Below are 14,516 nucleotides of genomic sequence, written 5' to 3'. Positions count from 1 at the left end.
TATGTATATATTGCGAAATGAATCGGCTTGCATATAATTAAATGTATGTGAAGGCAATTACTGGCATATGCTGATGATATTGATATCATCGGCCTAAACACCCGCGCTGTTAGTTCTGCTTACTCCAAGCTGGAAAAAGAAGCGGTAAAGATGGGTTTGATGGTGAACGAGGACAAAACGAAGTACCTGCTGTCATCGAGCAAAGAGTCAGCGCATATGCGCCTTGGCAACCACGCTACTGTTGGCAGCCATAATTTCGAAATAGTAAAAGACTTCGTTTATTTGGGAACCAGCATCAACACTAGCAACAACATCAGCACTGAAATCTAGCGAAGAATCAATCTTGCCAATAAATGCTACTTTGGACTAGGTAGGCAATTGAAAAGTAAAGTCCTCTCTCGGCGAACGAAAATCATACTCTACAAGTCACTTATCGTACCCGTCCTGCTATATGGGGCAGAAGCATGGACCATGACAACAGCAGATGAAGCGGCTTTGGGAGTGTTCGAGAGAAAAGTTCTTCGAAAGATTTATGGACCTCTACGCGTTGGCGATGGCGAGTACCGAAGAAGATTTAATGATGAGCTGTACGAGCTATACGCAGACATCAACATAGTCCAGCGAATTAAAACGCAGCGGCTGCGCTGGCTAGGCCATGTTATGCGAATGAAAGATGATGCTCCGGCCAAGTAAGTGTTTCTATCGGAACCCGCCTATGGAAGCAGAGGTAGAGGGCGGCCCCCACTCCGTTGGAAGGACCAGGTAGAAAACGATTTAAACTCCCTTGGTGTGACCAATTGGCGCCGGTTGGCGGAGCGAAGGAGCGACTGGCGCGCCTTGTTGGACGGCCATAACCGTTTAGACGGTTAAGCGCCAATTAAGTAAGTAAGTAAGAAGGCGAAATTAATGTCAATAATGCGCTGATTAACATAAAGTCGACTTCAGTCTATGGTTATTCCGTTTTTCGTATTTCTTGCCAAAAAATTTATGTTTTTGTTTTCGTACTATTGTAACACAGTTTGGGAATTGGTTTTCGAGGTTGAGAGAGAATATTTTCATTTCAGTTTTTTAGTGTTTCCGCAAACTTATTGCGATGAATATCGTTTGAGACGAAGCGTACGATATTTCCAATTTATTTTTTTACTCCCTAACACCCCAAAACACAAAAACGGGTCACCTAGCACTCGCTGGCACTGAAACTGATTTAGGAGCCGAAAATAGGCCCACCCCTGCCCTATACGGTCTCAAAGAGAACCCCTACCCTGCCTAAACCTCTTTGTGGAATTTATATATTTTGCTAGAGCCTTGACTTCATAGCTGGAGACCTCAGCAAGGTCATGTAGAAAAGGTTTACCAAGGATGGCCAACCTACGCCTACTAAACGCTGGACAATGACAGAGAAGGTGCTGGACTCTCCTCATCTTCTGTACATCTGCAGCTGCGACAATGGTCGAAGGTCGTTGCCCCCATACTAGCACCATGCGTGCCTATTAAACAATGCCCTGTTAGAACCCTTATCAGGGACGATAGAACTGATTTGTTTAAAATCAGAAGCTGTCCTTTGTCATAAGAGGGCCAGGTTAGCCTGGATATCTCAAACGATGATATGGCTGACCATAGTCCATTTGCAATTCTTATAGTGCTTGTGTTCACACGAAGCCTGAAAGTGGCCATGGGTATACCTACCGAATCATTTCCCGGAAGTATATGGTCGGTGGTGCCTCTTCTGGCCAGCTCGTCTGCTCTACAGTTGCCTTCAATATCCCTGTGTCCAGGTACCCATATAAGGTTGATACTGAAGTGTTGAGCCATCTCGTTAAGAGATCTGCGGCATTCAGTGACCGACTCTGCGTTGTCGACGAATGAGTCCAGGGCCTTTAATGCGGCCTGGCTGTCTGAGAAAATAAACCCCCGTTTACCATCCTTAGGCATAGACCCGAGATGATTCACAGCCCTGTGTATTGCCAGCATTTCCGCTTGGTAAACACTACAGTGATCTTGTAGGCGAAAAGAGACCTCTAGACCTAGATCCGGTGAAAAGAGGCCTGTTCCCACCTTCCCGTCATGTCTGGTATTCCAGTCTTGTCGCGATGGTATATATATACTATAGTTTTTAACGAAGACGTTCTTTGGCGTGCAGTAGTCAATGCGCACCGGTATTGGGACTGAGGCGTTCGTGCCCAAGATTGTTGCGTGTCCACTAGATCCATTTGACCAGAGACCTGCTTCCCTTATGCATAGAGCGGTGATGGGAAGGTGGAAGGAATAGCATTGTGTTGAGTGCAGAGCTCCGAACTCCATTACACCTTTTGAAGCATTTTAAGATAGGTACTTTTAGCCACCAGACCAAGGCACCATAAAAAAGAATCGGGCGCACAATGGCTGTGTAAATCCAGTAGGCCACCTTAGGGGAGAATCCCCAGGAGGTGCCAATTGCCCTCTTGCAGGTGAACAGCGCTGCTGCTGTCTTCTTAGATCGTTCCACTATATAGTCACTCCATAATAGCTTCCTATCCAGAATGACTCCCAAATACTTAAATTGATCGCTAAACGCTAAGAACGTATCCCCAATTCTTGGCGGTGTTAGATTTGGTACTTTGTACCTCCTCGTGAAGAGAACAAGCTCGGTTTAATCCGGGTTGACTTCCAAACCTGTGGCTGTGGCCCAGTGCGAAATTTTGGATAGTGCCCCTTCCATTAAGTTGCAAGAAATCGAAAATAAATGCCATTAAATATTTACCTTCCTCGAGATATTCTTCCTCATTTGTCACAGAATATGTATCAGATTTAGTTTCATCATCTATTTCATCATCAACCATTTGCTCGGCCATTTGATCGTCAAGCATCATTGAGTCCTCAGACATAACTTCAGAGAAGACTGGTTCACTATATAATGGAAATAAATAAACAAAACTTAATTATATTACAATTCCTATGCGAATTTGTAAAAAATTTACCTTTTAGCCACTTCATCAATTTCATTAATCGTAATTTCATCTATTTCCTGCATAGTATATTTCAGTTTAAAGAGATTTATTTATTATCAATTAAGAAATTTTGCTTACTGCTTCTTCCTCGCTGGCTTCTTCCGGTTCCGGTTTGAAGTTTTGATTTCTGTCTTTCTTTTTTTTGTGTTTATTTCTATTGTGGCAACGTAATACGTAAGTACGAATCATTTTTAAAAATACATCTGTTGGTAGATGAGGGAATATAGCTACAAAATATATAAAGAGAAATAAATGTTTAATTGATTGTAAACTTCAGAGATAATGCACTAAAGGAATATTTCTTACAGCGGACACAGTGTAAAATTGAATTGTAGCTAATTAAAGACAATTTTCCGCTTCGACCCTCCAGATTAAACTGCTCGCCTAGATCATCGTCGAATATGTAACGTAAAACATCATCAACACTGGCTTCCCTAAAGCTAAAAATTTTTTCTAAGAATGCCACCTATTTGTTGAAAACAAAAACAAATAAAATGTTCAAAATAATGACATTTATATAGGAGCTAAATAGACGGACTTACAACTTCATCTGTAAAACCACTTTCAATTTTCCTCTCGACTTGATTAGCTTGTTGAACCGTTCTTATTGGAAACCATGATTTAATTGAATTCACATCGACAAGTTTCCCATTCTTATCAAAACATTGTTGTTGTTTCTTGAGCTCACTTTTAGCAATTTTTTTCTCCTGATTGAATAAAATCCAAAGAAATATTTCAACAAGTCTATATTCGATTGAGACCGAATTATCATTTGCCGTTGCGTTTTCGATATCTCAGAAATCGTTTGAATAATGCCTTATTTCAGAAAACGCCTTATCTAAGCAATTTTTTCAAAAACTGGGGCGCTAATGTCAAAATTATTGAATTTAAGCTTATTCAAAATTTTGTGGATAGGGCGTTTTCGTAACGGCAACCGAGGTAGGGTGATATTCCACTCAGCAGTCGATATCAATTCGGTTGATGGTTTTAGCCATATTTAGATTTCTTTGCCGCGCAAATCTTAGATTTTAACTTAAATGTGCTTAACTTTAGAGTAGGGCTGGAACTATCCGCATATTCGAATAACCGGATATCCGTTGACACGGATAAAATCCGGACGGCATGGACATCCGTGAACCGGTCTATAAAAAGGTGGCTTATGACTCAAAAAAAAAAACAGCTGTTTATAGCTGTTTCTCGCAATTTCTTTTTTGAGTCATAAGCCACCTTTTCATAGACCGGGTCACATATGTAATATGATGGTAAACTAATTTCTTAATAATAATTTAGTAATCTACAAACATATTTTGTGAATAATTTTTCGATGTTTGCTTCGTTCAATTCTGATATTCAACTTTTATATTCTAGTATCCGGACATACGGATATCCGGATTTTCCGTTTACGTATCCGGATAGCCGGAGTTTTTGCTTAGCTACCCGGTTATTCGAATTTCCGGATAGTTGAAAAATGCGGATGCAGTTCACAGCCCTACTTTAGAGCGGCTCAGTTGTGTTTTTACAAGTTGGTTTTTGTTTGTTTAAAACTCTATATACTGCAGGAATTGGTTTAAATTTTTAGCCAGAGTATACTACAGATTTGAGTAATATATTTTATATTAAAACCCTCAGTTGTTACAATGTATTATGCATTAAGCAGGGAGCCTGAGTGCCTTGAAAGACACTGACGACTTTGCGTTTATTTAATTGGAACTCTTTAAATAATTGATGGTGAGAACAAAACGAAGTATCTGCTGCCATAAAGCAAAGAGTCAGCGCATTTGTGCCTTGGCAACCACACCAGTGTTGGCAGCCATAGTTTCATACGTCTTTGAGTAGGGCAGGATTGAGAACACGTTCCTGCCCAGCGGCGGGCGGCTCCCACTCCACTAGAAGTACCAAGTGGAAAACGATTTAAATTTACGCGACGTTATTATTGGCACCAGTAAGCCCAACAAACAAGGGACTTGCGCGCATTGTTTGACAGCCATAATGGTTTAAACGGCGTCAATAAATAAATAAATTAAGTTAGTAAAAATAATTATATTGAAAAGTTTGAAAATTGGCAAAATGTGAGTCTATAGGTAATAAAACTCAGTTAAAATATAAATAACCTTCGCTGCATAATGTTAACCTTATATTAAGTCTGCTTAAAAATAGTCGATTTTATGAACGATTTTCAAGGTTCAAATAAAAAATCGGCTCATAGTTAGAAATGCATACATAGATTTAGAGTTTAGATAACAAAAATGCATGCATACATACCGTATTGGAAACACTTCCATCAAATTTGATTCTAGCATTGATTTGATACTGCAAGTTCATCATTTTGTGAAGGATAGATTTCATTTCTTTAAATAAAATTTCAAGAAGTGTTGTAATGCACAAAAACTTATATTTTAAAAATAAATTTCTTTTATTACCTGTGTGACACTCATTTCCACAAAGTATTGAATTATTGGTACATTCCTTAACGCATCCTCCACTGATAATAGAAAATATTTTAATATTCACAATAAATACTATATCAAACCCGCAGTAAAATCGATCCGTGTCATGATTTCATAATAAGACAAGAATTTTTTTGGAAATTAGTGTGTTTTTACTGCAGGGAACGTTGTTGGAGAAAACATATAATATTTACCTCTTACATTGCTTATGATGTTTAAAACGCGGTACAGAAATTGGGTCTTAATGTACAAATAAATTTAAAGTCAGTTATTTAAAGCTTGGTATTTACCTTTTATGGGATACAGTTGTAACTAATAGCGTTTTCTTTTCTGAAATAAATTGTTGCCTAAGTAAATGGTAAAGCCTTAATAGAGTTATTCCTACCACAGGAAATGTTCAACATTTATAGTGCATACAAAGAACATTTCAACTCACCATATTCACTCATATTAACAGAGTATATGTGGAACTTAAGAGCGAATTGAGAGTTTGACAGAGTTGCATTACCACACCGCCATTTTATACAGGGTAAAAGTGTAACGCTTTTGCGTTGCGAGGAGGCAACAATTTTCACAAAGGAACGAAATACCCCGTAAAGGCGTTGCCTGTTTTTTAGAATAGAATAACAACCCTTGCGCGGCGTACAAAAAGCGTAACACTTTACCCAGAAAAGAAAACGCTATAAAAGTTTCAATGTTTTTAAAATATGTTACAAAGATGTATCATTTTAGTTAAATTGGAAAAAATATAACTGATTATTATATTAGAGCCCCTGCGAGGACAGACACCTTGTAGTGGTGCAAGGGCTTACGTCGATCGTAAGTTGTTGCGAGCCGGCCGGATAGGGGCAGCCTGGCTACTAACATTCGGCTGATTCGTCGCGCATGCGAGCGGTAACCAGGAACAGTCACCTCCTAATCCAGGCTGTTATGCGACACCGTGCCCATTGGACTGGTTTGCAGCCAGGAGGTTTACAACACCGGCTGTATTATAACGGCGCCTCCCTGACACCGGGCCGCCTTGAGGAGTAACTATGGCCTTACCTCTGCCGCGGGGGACGAACCGAGTTGCCCTATATATTAAAATAGACCACTACGCTTGCCAAGTCAACCATGTGATCGTACGAACAAGATGATGAATACAAACACAAACAACAAAAACCAACAACAAAAACAGATTGAAAGGAAACAAAATTAGGTTAAATTCTAAGAGCGGCGGTAACAGCAAACGCCGAAGAGAGAAACAGGGCGAGAGAACGTACTCCCTGAGTCATCTAAACCTGACGGCGGAAGAACTTGCTCTGGACCATGCCAGAGACGACGATGACCAAACGTCTGGGAGCGAGGCGGTTAAAAAGGTAAAGAAGGACACGGCAGCCAGATTCCAGCGCCAGAGTGGGCAGAGCACCACCAAGACGGTCAGCGAGGACAAACAACACCACGGTGGGTCAACCACCACCGTGAAGAATGATATGGCCAGCAAAAGTCAACAGCACAGTGGGCATAGCACCACGAAGCCAGAGAGAAGCGCCAAACCACACCATGGTGGGTTAATCACCACCAGTGGGCCAAGCCGAGCAGAGGTTAAGAAAAGCGACAGGAGCCCGGAAAAGGAGCACCCATCAACCAACAAGAAAGCGCACTCAGCTACAGCCATTGCGAAAACCGGCAAAGGGGACCCCGGGGGATATGGAAGAACGGCGGGATAGTCGCAAACGCTCACCCTCAAGAGAGAGTCATCGACATAGCAGCAGAGAATCAGCGGCCAAAAGACATCTGGGTGAAGAATATGACCGCGAGTACCCAGGAGAACGAAGACGATCCAATCCAAGGGACTACAAGGCCGAGAGAGACAGAGGAAGGAAGAGGTTACACACGGGACATGACAGACGATCGCCGAATAAGAATGCAAATGCCAGAGCAAGGTTATCGTGTGTTCGAGGACTCTGGCACAGAGAAGCATCATGGTGCAAGCTGGCCCGAAGTGGGAGTCAGGTGGCTTTGACGGCCCTAGAAGAATCGGGCTAAGTGGAGCAGGTAAAAAGTGGTATCTTCGGTACCTAAAGCAGGGAAGGACTCCGGACAGTGCACGCGAGAAGGCACTGCAGGACATGACGTGGCGAGCGAGAAACGGCGAGGGGCGAGCATGCATCGCATCACCGCTGGTCACATAACCGCGGGCACCAACAAAGCCGTAACAGGAAACAGAGCGCTCCAGCTGACAACCTGAGAGGTCAGGCAAGACGGGAGGACGCACCACAGTCCAGGGGACAGAGAGCTTGCCCCACACCTTCTACCTCGAGGAGGGCGAATGCGCTGCCGCCAGCACCTGGTGCTTCGAAAGTGAGGCCAAGAATGCAAGGTTACTCGGTTGCCTTAAAGGGAATACGAATGGCGGTGGCAATATCCGGCGGAGGTCCTGAGCCAGGAAGAGCTGACGCGGCTGCAGGATACCATAATGATTGAGGTATCGAAGGGTTGGGGAAAGCAATATCTAGCCTTCTGCGGTGTATATTTTAGACCAGGATTACTTCTTGTAGACTGCAAGGATGAGCAAACAGCAGAATGGCTGACCAATATCACACCAACTCTACACGGTTGGGAGGGCCCTGCCCTTATTACGAGGAAAGGGGATGATATACCGCCGACGCATACCGTCACTATGTATCTCCCCAGGAGCAATGGCCAGGAATTCGCTCTTAAACTGCTTAAGGCATAGAACACATTCTTAAATGTCGGGTTGTGGCGTATAATCAGCAGTAGTGCCGAGAAGGGAGGCTTACGGGTAAACGTAGCAATCGACGAGGCATCGTTTATCAAAATAAAGGAAGCTAGTTTCAAGGTGAACCACCGGTTTAACTTTGTCCCGGTCAGACCCTGGAAACAAAAATACCCAGCTAGTGTGGAACAAACCCACTCACAAGCGCAGAGGCAGCAACAACATCCACCCAGTACCCAGCCAGCGCCTCCTCAGCCACAGGCGCAACACCCGGGTTAATCACCGGTCAGGAGCCTACGCAAGCTTCCTCAACACAGGAGCTGCTGAATTTAGAAAACCTAGGGTTGGAGGACAAAGCAGAGGAAACCCTGCGGCTGTCTGGTGAGGACGAGCCGTTAAGGTTTCAGCTCTGACCGACCGACACACAAAGGTTGCCCAGATCAACCTGCACCATGATAAAGCTGCTTCGGCAGTAATAGCACGCAGGTTCGCCTCGGAAGATCTGGGCATAGCACTCATCCAAGAACCTTGGGTGTATAAGGGTCAGGTGAGAGGCCTAAAAGAGAAAAATAATAAGGTAATTTAGGATCTTTCTCAGGAAAGAACAAGAGCGTGTGTGCTTAACAATTGAATTAACTACTGGTCTAGAGAGGAAGTCCTGGATATAACCCTGGGTAACGATCTGGCTGATGAGCTAGTCTCTGGATGGGGGGATTCCTCTGAACCCTCCATGTCGGCCCATGTTATTATCCAGTTTTTCCTCGGGGCTATACCTCTAGAAGGACCACCAAAGCGAAATCCCAGGAACACAAACTGGGATATGTTCAGAAATACAATTCAGGAACATCTTGCTACTATAGAGAGTAGGAACAGAGGAACAAGTTATGTGGAATTGGACACCAGGGTTAATAACTTCAATCTGGTGGTTGTTGTTGTTGTTCTTCAACCAAGCGAGACGCACGGGAGACTGGGAGCAGTATACAGCTAATCTAACAAGATATAACAAAGAGATTAGGAAAGCTAAAAGAGCTTCAGGAAATTTTGCGAGGGTATAACAGAACAGAATAGAAGAAGGCTTCACAAAGCCCTAGCCAAGGACCAAAGGGAGACGCGATTATCGATGAAGCTCCCCGATGGAACCTACACAAGGACAAAGGAGGAAAGAGCACATGCCCTGCTTGCAGCGCACTTCCCGGACGCATCCTCGGAAACCTCGCCGGAGGAGGTTCGCGAGGTAAGACCGACACCCACAGATTGAAACCTCGCCAAAGGACCCTTCAGCGACAGCACAGTTAAGTGGACAGTAAAGTCTTTCCAGAGCTACGAATCTCCGAAAGTGGATGGCACATATCCAGCCTTTCTGCAGCAGGGAGAGGAATTGATCCCACACCTGGCCAGGATTACGAGGGATAGCCTCGCACTGGCATACATCCCAACAGTGTGGAGAAGAACAAAAGTGGTCTTTATACCTAAGATGGCTAAAAAGGACTACTCTAGTCCAAAGTCCTTTAGGCCCATAAGCCTGACATCCTTTGCTCTGAAAGCAATGGAGAAAATTGTAGACCACGAGATTAGATCAAAGGCTCTCGATAGAATGCCACTACATCGAGATCAGCATGCATATAAGACAGGAAGGTCGACAGAAACTGCATTGTATCAACTGTCCACAGAAATCCAAAGTGCGATCGAGTGCGGGGAGATAGCGCTATGCGCATTTTTGGACATAGAGGGGGCTTTCGACAACACGACACACGAAAGTGTGAATCGGGCACTCCAGAGAAGAGAGATACAACGTCCAATCCATATGTGGATAAAAGCCTTATTGCGTACGAGGATTACCGAAACCTCAATTGGGGACGGTACAGTAGAGATCAAAACAACGAAAGGATGTCCACAAGGGGCGTCCTGTCACCCCTGCTGTGGAGCCTGGTAGTAGATGAACTACTACAGAGGCTCTCAGAAAACGGAATCCGATATCAGGGGTACGCGGATGATATTGTTATCATTGTAAGGGGCAAATTTGGGAGCACCCTTTGCGACATAATGCAAAGGGCATTGAGGTTAACGATAGAATGGTGTACTGAGGTAGGGCTAAGTATCAACCCTAACAAGACATCCATTGTGCCCTTCAACAGGAAAAGAAAACTGGATGGGATTAGGCAAATTACAATGGATGGAGTACAGATGGAGTACACGACTGATGTGAAATACTTGGGAGTCACGTTTGACTCTAAGCTCTTATGGAAGAAACACGTCGACAATACCATATCAAAGACCACAGGAGCAATAATGGTGTGCAGACATATTGCAGAAAGATCCTGGGGATGCAGCGCAAAGATCCTAAGATGGATGTACACTATGATAGTGAGACCTATCATAGTGTACGGAGCAGTTGCGTAGGCATCAAGGACAACCATGGTGACCGTGCAAAAATCACTCACGAAGCTTTAACGCTTAGCGTGTGTCTGCATTACGGGAGCCATGCGAACATGCCCGACGGCAGCAATAGAGGTGCTGCTTGAGTTAACGCCTCTACTTATAATAATTGAGCAGGCAGCCAGAACTTTAGTAAACGTAGCTAAAGAGGGATGGGGAAGAGGCAAAGTGATACAGTCACGGAGCATGGCGAAACTGTAGGAGCAGATTCCACTTATCCAACTTCCCAGATATGATACGAGGAAAATAATTAAGTTTGAGAACCGCTTCAAAATAGAGCTGGGGAACAAATGTATGTGGGACACCTCCAGGATTGAAACGCTTCACCAGGACAATACTATAATATGGTATACCGGGGATCTTCGGCCCATGACCAAAATATCCCTACCACTCGGAAAATATCCGAGCATCTTCCAAGCCGAAGATGTCACCGTAAACCGGTGAGAAGAGATAAATTTACAGCGGGGATATACCAAAGAAAAATCGCTATACTCAGCGACAGTCCAGCTGCACTCAAGGCATTATCTTCGGTTGAGATTAAATCATCAACAGTCCTTGAGTGCGTAGAGAAGAACAGTCTAGGAGTTAATAACTCTATCCGTCTAGCATGGGTACCTGGACACAGAGGAGTAGATGGTAACGAGCGAGCGGACGAGCTTGCCAGGTTGGCAGCGGCCGGAAAGCCAATAAGACCCGAGCCTATGGTCCCAATAGGGTCACAGGGAGGAATTTAGACAAAAGGAGGCGTGCCTCAGAGAACAACACTGGCGCGAAAGTCCAGGACTACGGCCGGCAAAGGCACTAATAGGAGGGTACAACTTAAAGCGATATAAGGCTATGATTAACCTCCCAAAAAGTAGCCTTAGGTTTTAACAGGTATACTCACAGGTCACTGTGGGCTAAAGAGCCATATGCATAAATTGGGCATATCGGCTAGCAGCCTGTGTCGAATCTGTGATGTCGAAGATGAGTCTGCAGAACACATCCTGAAGGAATGTGATGCAGTCGCGAGACGAAGACTTAGGATCCTAGGATCATCCAAATTAGAAAATAGTCACATACACTCTCTGAAGCCGAGAACCATTCTGGACTTTCTTAGAGAACCCGGCTGGGATGATGTGTTGTAAAGAGAATGAGGGCATAATAGACCAATAGGTCGCTGTGCTTAACCTCACATCTATCTATCTATATATTCTATTAGAGAACTTTAGAAACAAATAATTCAATATGATATAGTTTTAAAGATATATATCACTCAGAAACAAACGCAGCTACTAGAAAACCAAAGGCAGGAGCATTTTAACGGTATTCGTTGCAATCACGTTTCCGTCAGTTCAAAAAGACGCGCTTCGACCTCCGTTTTTAGAATCCGGCCCACCTTTTCGGACTATTTATATTTTTTCAAATATTGGACCAATATTTGCAGTCGACTTCTTCCCTAGAATATTACCCATAAAATCAAAAACTTGAAGTTTTAAGTTACATCTGTATCTTTTGTGATATGCCCTTCTGACGTACCATTATGATCTTGTCCATCGTCTTTATTATCATTAATTTGCGAATTAATATCTTCTTTATCAGTTGACTCATCTTCGGATACAAAAGAGATGTTCTTGTTTTTCGAACGCAAGACTTTCAACATTTCTTTGTTTACTTTCTTAACTTGGGCTACAAACGAAAAGGCTACTTTCAATTTACGCAGGCAATTGCCGCAAATCTGTTGTGGCAACTGTTTAGAGATTCCGGTATTATTCTATTAAAAGTTTATAATAAAAACTAAATAGGAAATAACTTTTTATATATGATTACATACATCTAACTTTGCTATATCTCGTAAGAAATTTGCGATGGTTTTACGCTCCTCGTCCTTCACAAGTTCGCCAGTGAACGAGTAGAACGTTTTGTCAGTTGTATCGAAACAAGTTCGACATATTGGCTGACTTTGTGCACTAGTGCTCATATTTTCTTGGCCAAACTTTAAATGCAAAAAACTTGTAAAAAGAGCTGATATCAAAAACTTAGCGCGTCTTGCAGAAGTGTGACAATTAGTGATGTACGATGTTTCACTACCGATGATTGCATTGCTACGATTGAAAAATCGCTAATGGGCGAACCACAATGAACTTTTTCATATAATTTCTTAAGCATGATGAGTCGATAGTATGTACTTAATGGGAGGAATAAACTAAAATTGCGAAATATGAAGTGCCTTCAGATTTACTTCAGCAACATTTTGTGTGATTGCGGTGATGTTACTGGCATGCATAAAGGCCGCGGCACAATGACATTTTTCATATAGATGCGTTTAACACAAGCTTAAGGCCCCATTACTGTTACTTAGCATAGACTTGACTTGACTTGGCGTAAACTTGGCAACTTAGCCTCTATTATGCTCCACTTAGCGCATACAATCTGGCATCATAATCAATAAATGTAAATTTGTATGACAAAATGTCAAAATGAAATGGAAACAAACAAATGGCATCTCAAAATGTAAACGTCACTTAGAACTTATATAGCCTCCTCAGTCCCGAGGCTAAAATAAGTGAAAACCAATATTTTTTATATTTTTTTTAGATTATATTCTTCTAAAGTAATTATAAAATTCACATTTTATTGTTGTAACATATAAGGATTCTTAGCACTGGCAGGTGCAGCCAGCTGGACATTTGGCTCGTAGGCCAAAGAAAAACAAAAAACCGTTTTAAAATAAAAAGTATTTCAAACAAAAAGGACGAATAGTTTAAAATAGAAATATTTAAAAACATTAAGTTAATTTCAGTAATGGTTAATGTAATACTAATCTCTTATGAATGGAATTCCATAAAACAGTGTCTATCGCTAGCAATGCACAAAAACACATTGCAAGAAACGCATTTGAATCTGGTCTTTTGGTTGCATCCTTCCTTACGGCATCTCATAAATTTGTTTTTGTCCTGGGCACCACAGATGGGCAAATGTCTGCTTTCGGTCCTTCTCACATCTTTTGGGGGTAGTGACTGTATGGATATAGCTCTTTTTGTGGGGACATCCTCTTGGGTTTCGGTGTCACTACGGCCTCTTTTACCAGCACATGCGGACAAACATTCTCCTACGTACATCTTAAAATCAAAAAGGTCCATCAACTCGGACTTCTTCGCACCAAATGAAAATTTGTCTTTTTTATAAAGAAGCCAGGAGTTACACAGTGCGAGATCGATGGAGTGCCAAAAAACTCGTAGGGGCCACTTCTTTGTTCTGATATTAATACGGTAATAAGATATCAACCTGTCTGCAAGATCTACTCCGCCCATTGACGTGTGGTAACTTGCAACCGTATTCGGACAATTGACACTTATGTATTTTTTGGCTTTCTTATCCCATCGATTAACAGATATAATTGGTGTTGTTCCGGTCGAAGTGGTCGCTAAAAGAACCGAACGACTGTCAATCCATTTCACAACCGCTAATTTCTCATCTTCTCTTACAAATTTATTAAAGGTACCTCCGCCTCTTTTCAGAAGGTATGGTCTGTTGAAAGTTTTTCTCGCAGCTCTTTGGGGATTCGGTTTTGTTGAATTGTACTAGTAGCAAATATTTCTTTTTCCATCAAAAACTCTAGCAGCTTTATCGATGTAAAATAACGGTCAGTAAATATTTCGCTGCCTTTTTTTATATTTTCTCCAAGTCTTTGCACTACTGTTCCCCCGATACCTAAATCGTGGTTGCATTTGTTATTGGCCCAAGTTTTTGCCCCCTGGTAAATGAAAAAGTCCACTACTAAATCATCTGGACTAGCAAGGAAAAAATTGTTCAAACCAACAGGGCAGGGTTTTCCCTTAACATATTGTTTCAATTGAGTGGTACCGGAGAATGGAATCATTTGTTCATCGATTCTCAGTTTTGCTGGCTTTGGTAGGGATTGGCATTTTTTCAAAACGGTTTTTA

At 42.4% G+C, this 14,516-nt stretch overlaps 1 protein-coding gene across 4 annotated transcripts in view; it reads right to left on the bottom strand.

Annotated features, from left to right (window-relative positions):
* The window catches only part of LOC137253875 (uncharacterized), a 44,816-nt gene extending 32,166 nt beyond the window's left edge, over positions 1–12,650 (bottom strand). For all 4 annotated transcript variants that reach the window (XM_067791432.1, XM_067791462.1, XM_067791442.1 and 1 more), the window contains exons 1-10: positions 12,403–12,650; positions 12,108–12,342; positions 5,629–5,674; positions 5,408–5,469; positions 5,250–5,335; positions 3,530–3,694; positions 3,294–3,453; positions 3,066–3,214; positions 2,958–3,004; positions 2,741–2,886 (exon numbers count right to left, since the gene is read on the bottom strand). In XM_067791432.1, the coding sequence (XP_067647533.1) occupies positions 2,741–2,886; positions 2,958–3,004; positions 3,066–3,214; positions 3,294–3,453; positions 3,530–3,694; positions 5,250–5,335; positions 5,408–5,469; positions 5,629–5,674; positions 12,108–12,342; positions 12,403–12,549 (1,243 nt within the window). In that variant the 5' untranslated portion in view covers positions 12,550–12,650. The remainder of the gene's footprint in view (positions 1–2,740; positions 2,887–2,957; positions 3,005–3,065; positions 3,215–3,293; positions 3,454–3,529; positions 3,695–5,249; positions 5,336–5,407; positions 5,470–5,628; positions 5,675–12,107; positions 12,343–12,402) is intronic.
* Between the last annotated feature and the right edge of the window lie 1,866 nt (positions 12,651–14,516).

The sequence above is a fragment of the Eurosta solidaginis genome, chromosome 1 (assembly GCF_040869045.1).
Source record: "Eurosta solidaginis isolate ZX-2024a chromosome 1, ASM4086904v1, whole genome shotgun sequence".
NCBI classification, from domain to species: Eukaryota; Metazoa; Arthropoda; class Insecta; order Diptera; family Tephritidae; genus Eurosta; species Eurosta solidaginis.
This window is presented reverse-complemented; position numbering and strand designations above follow the sequence as displayed.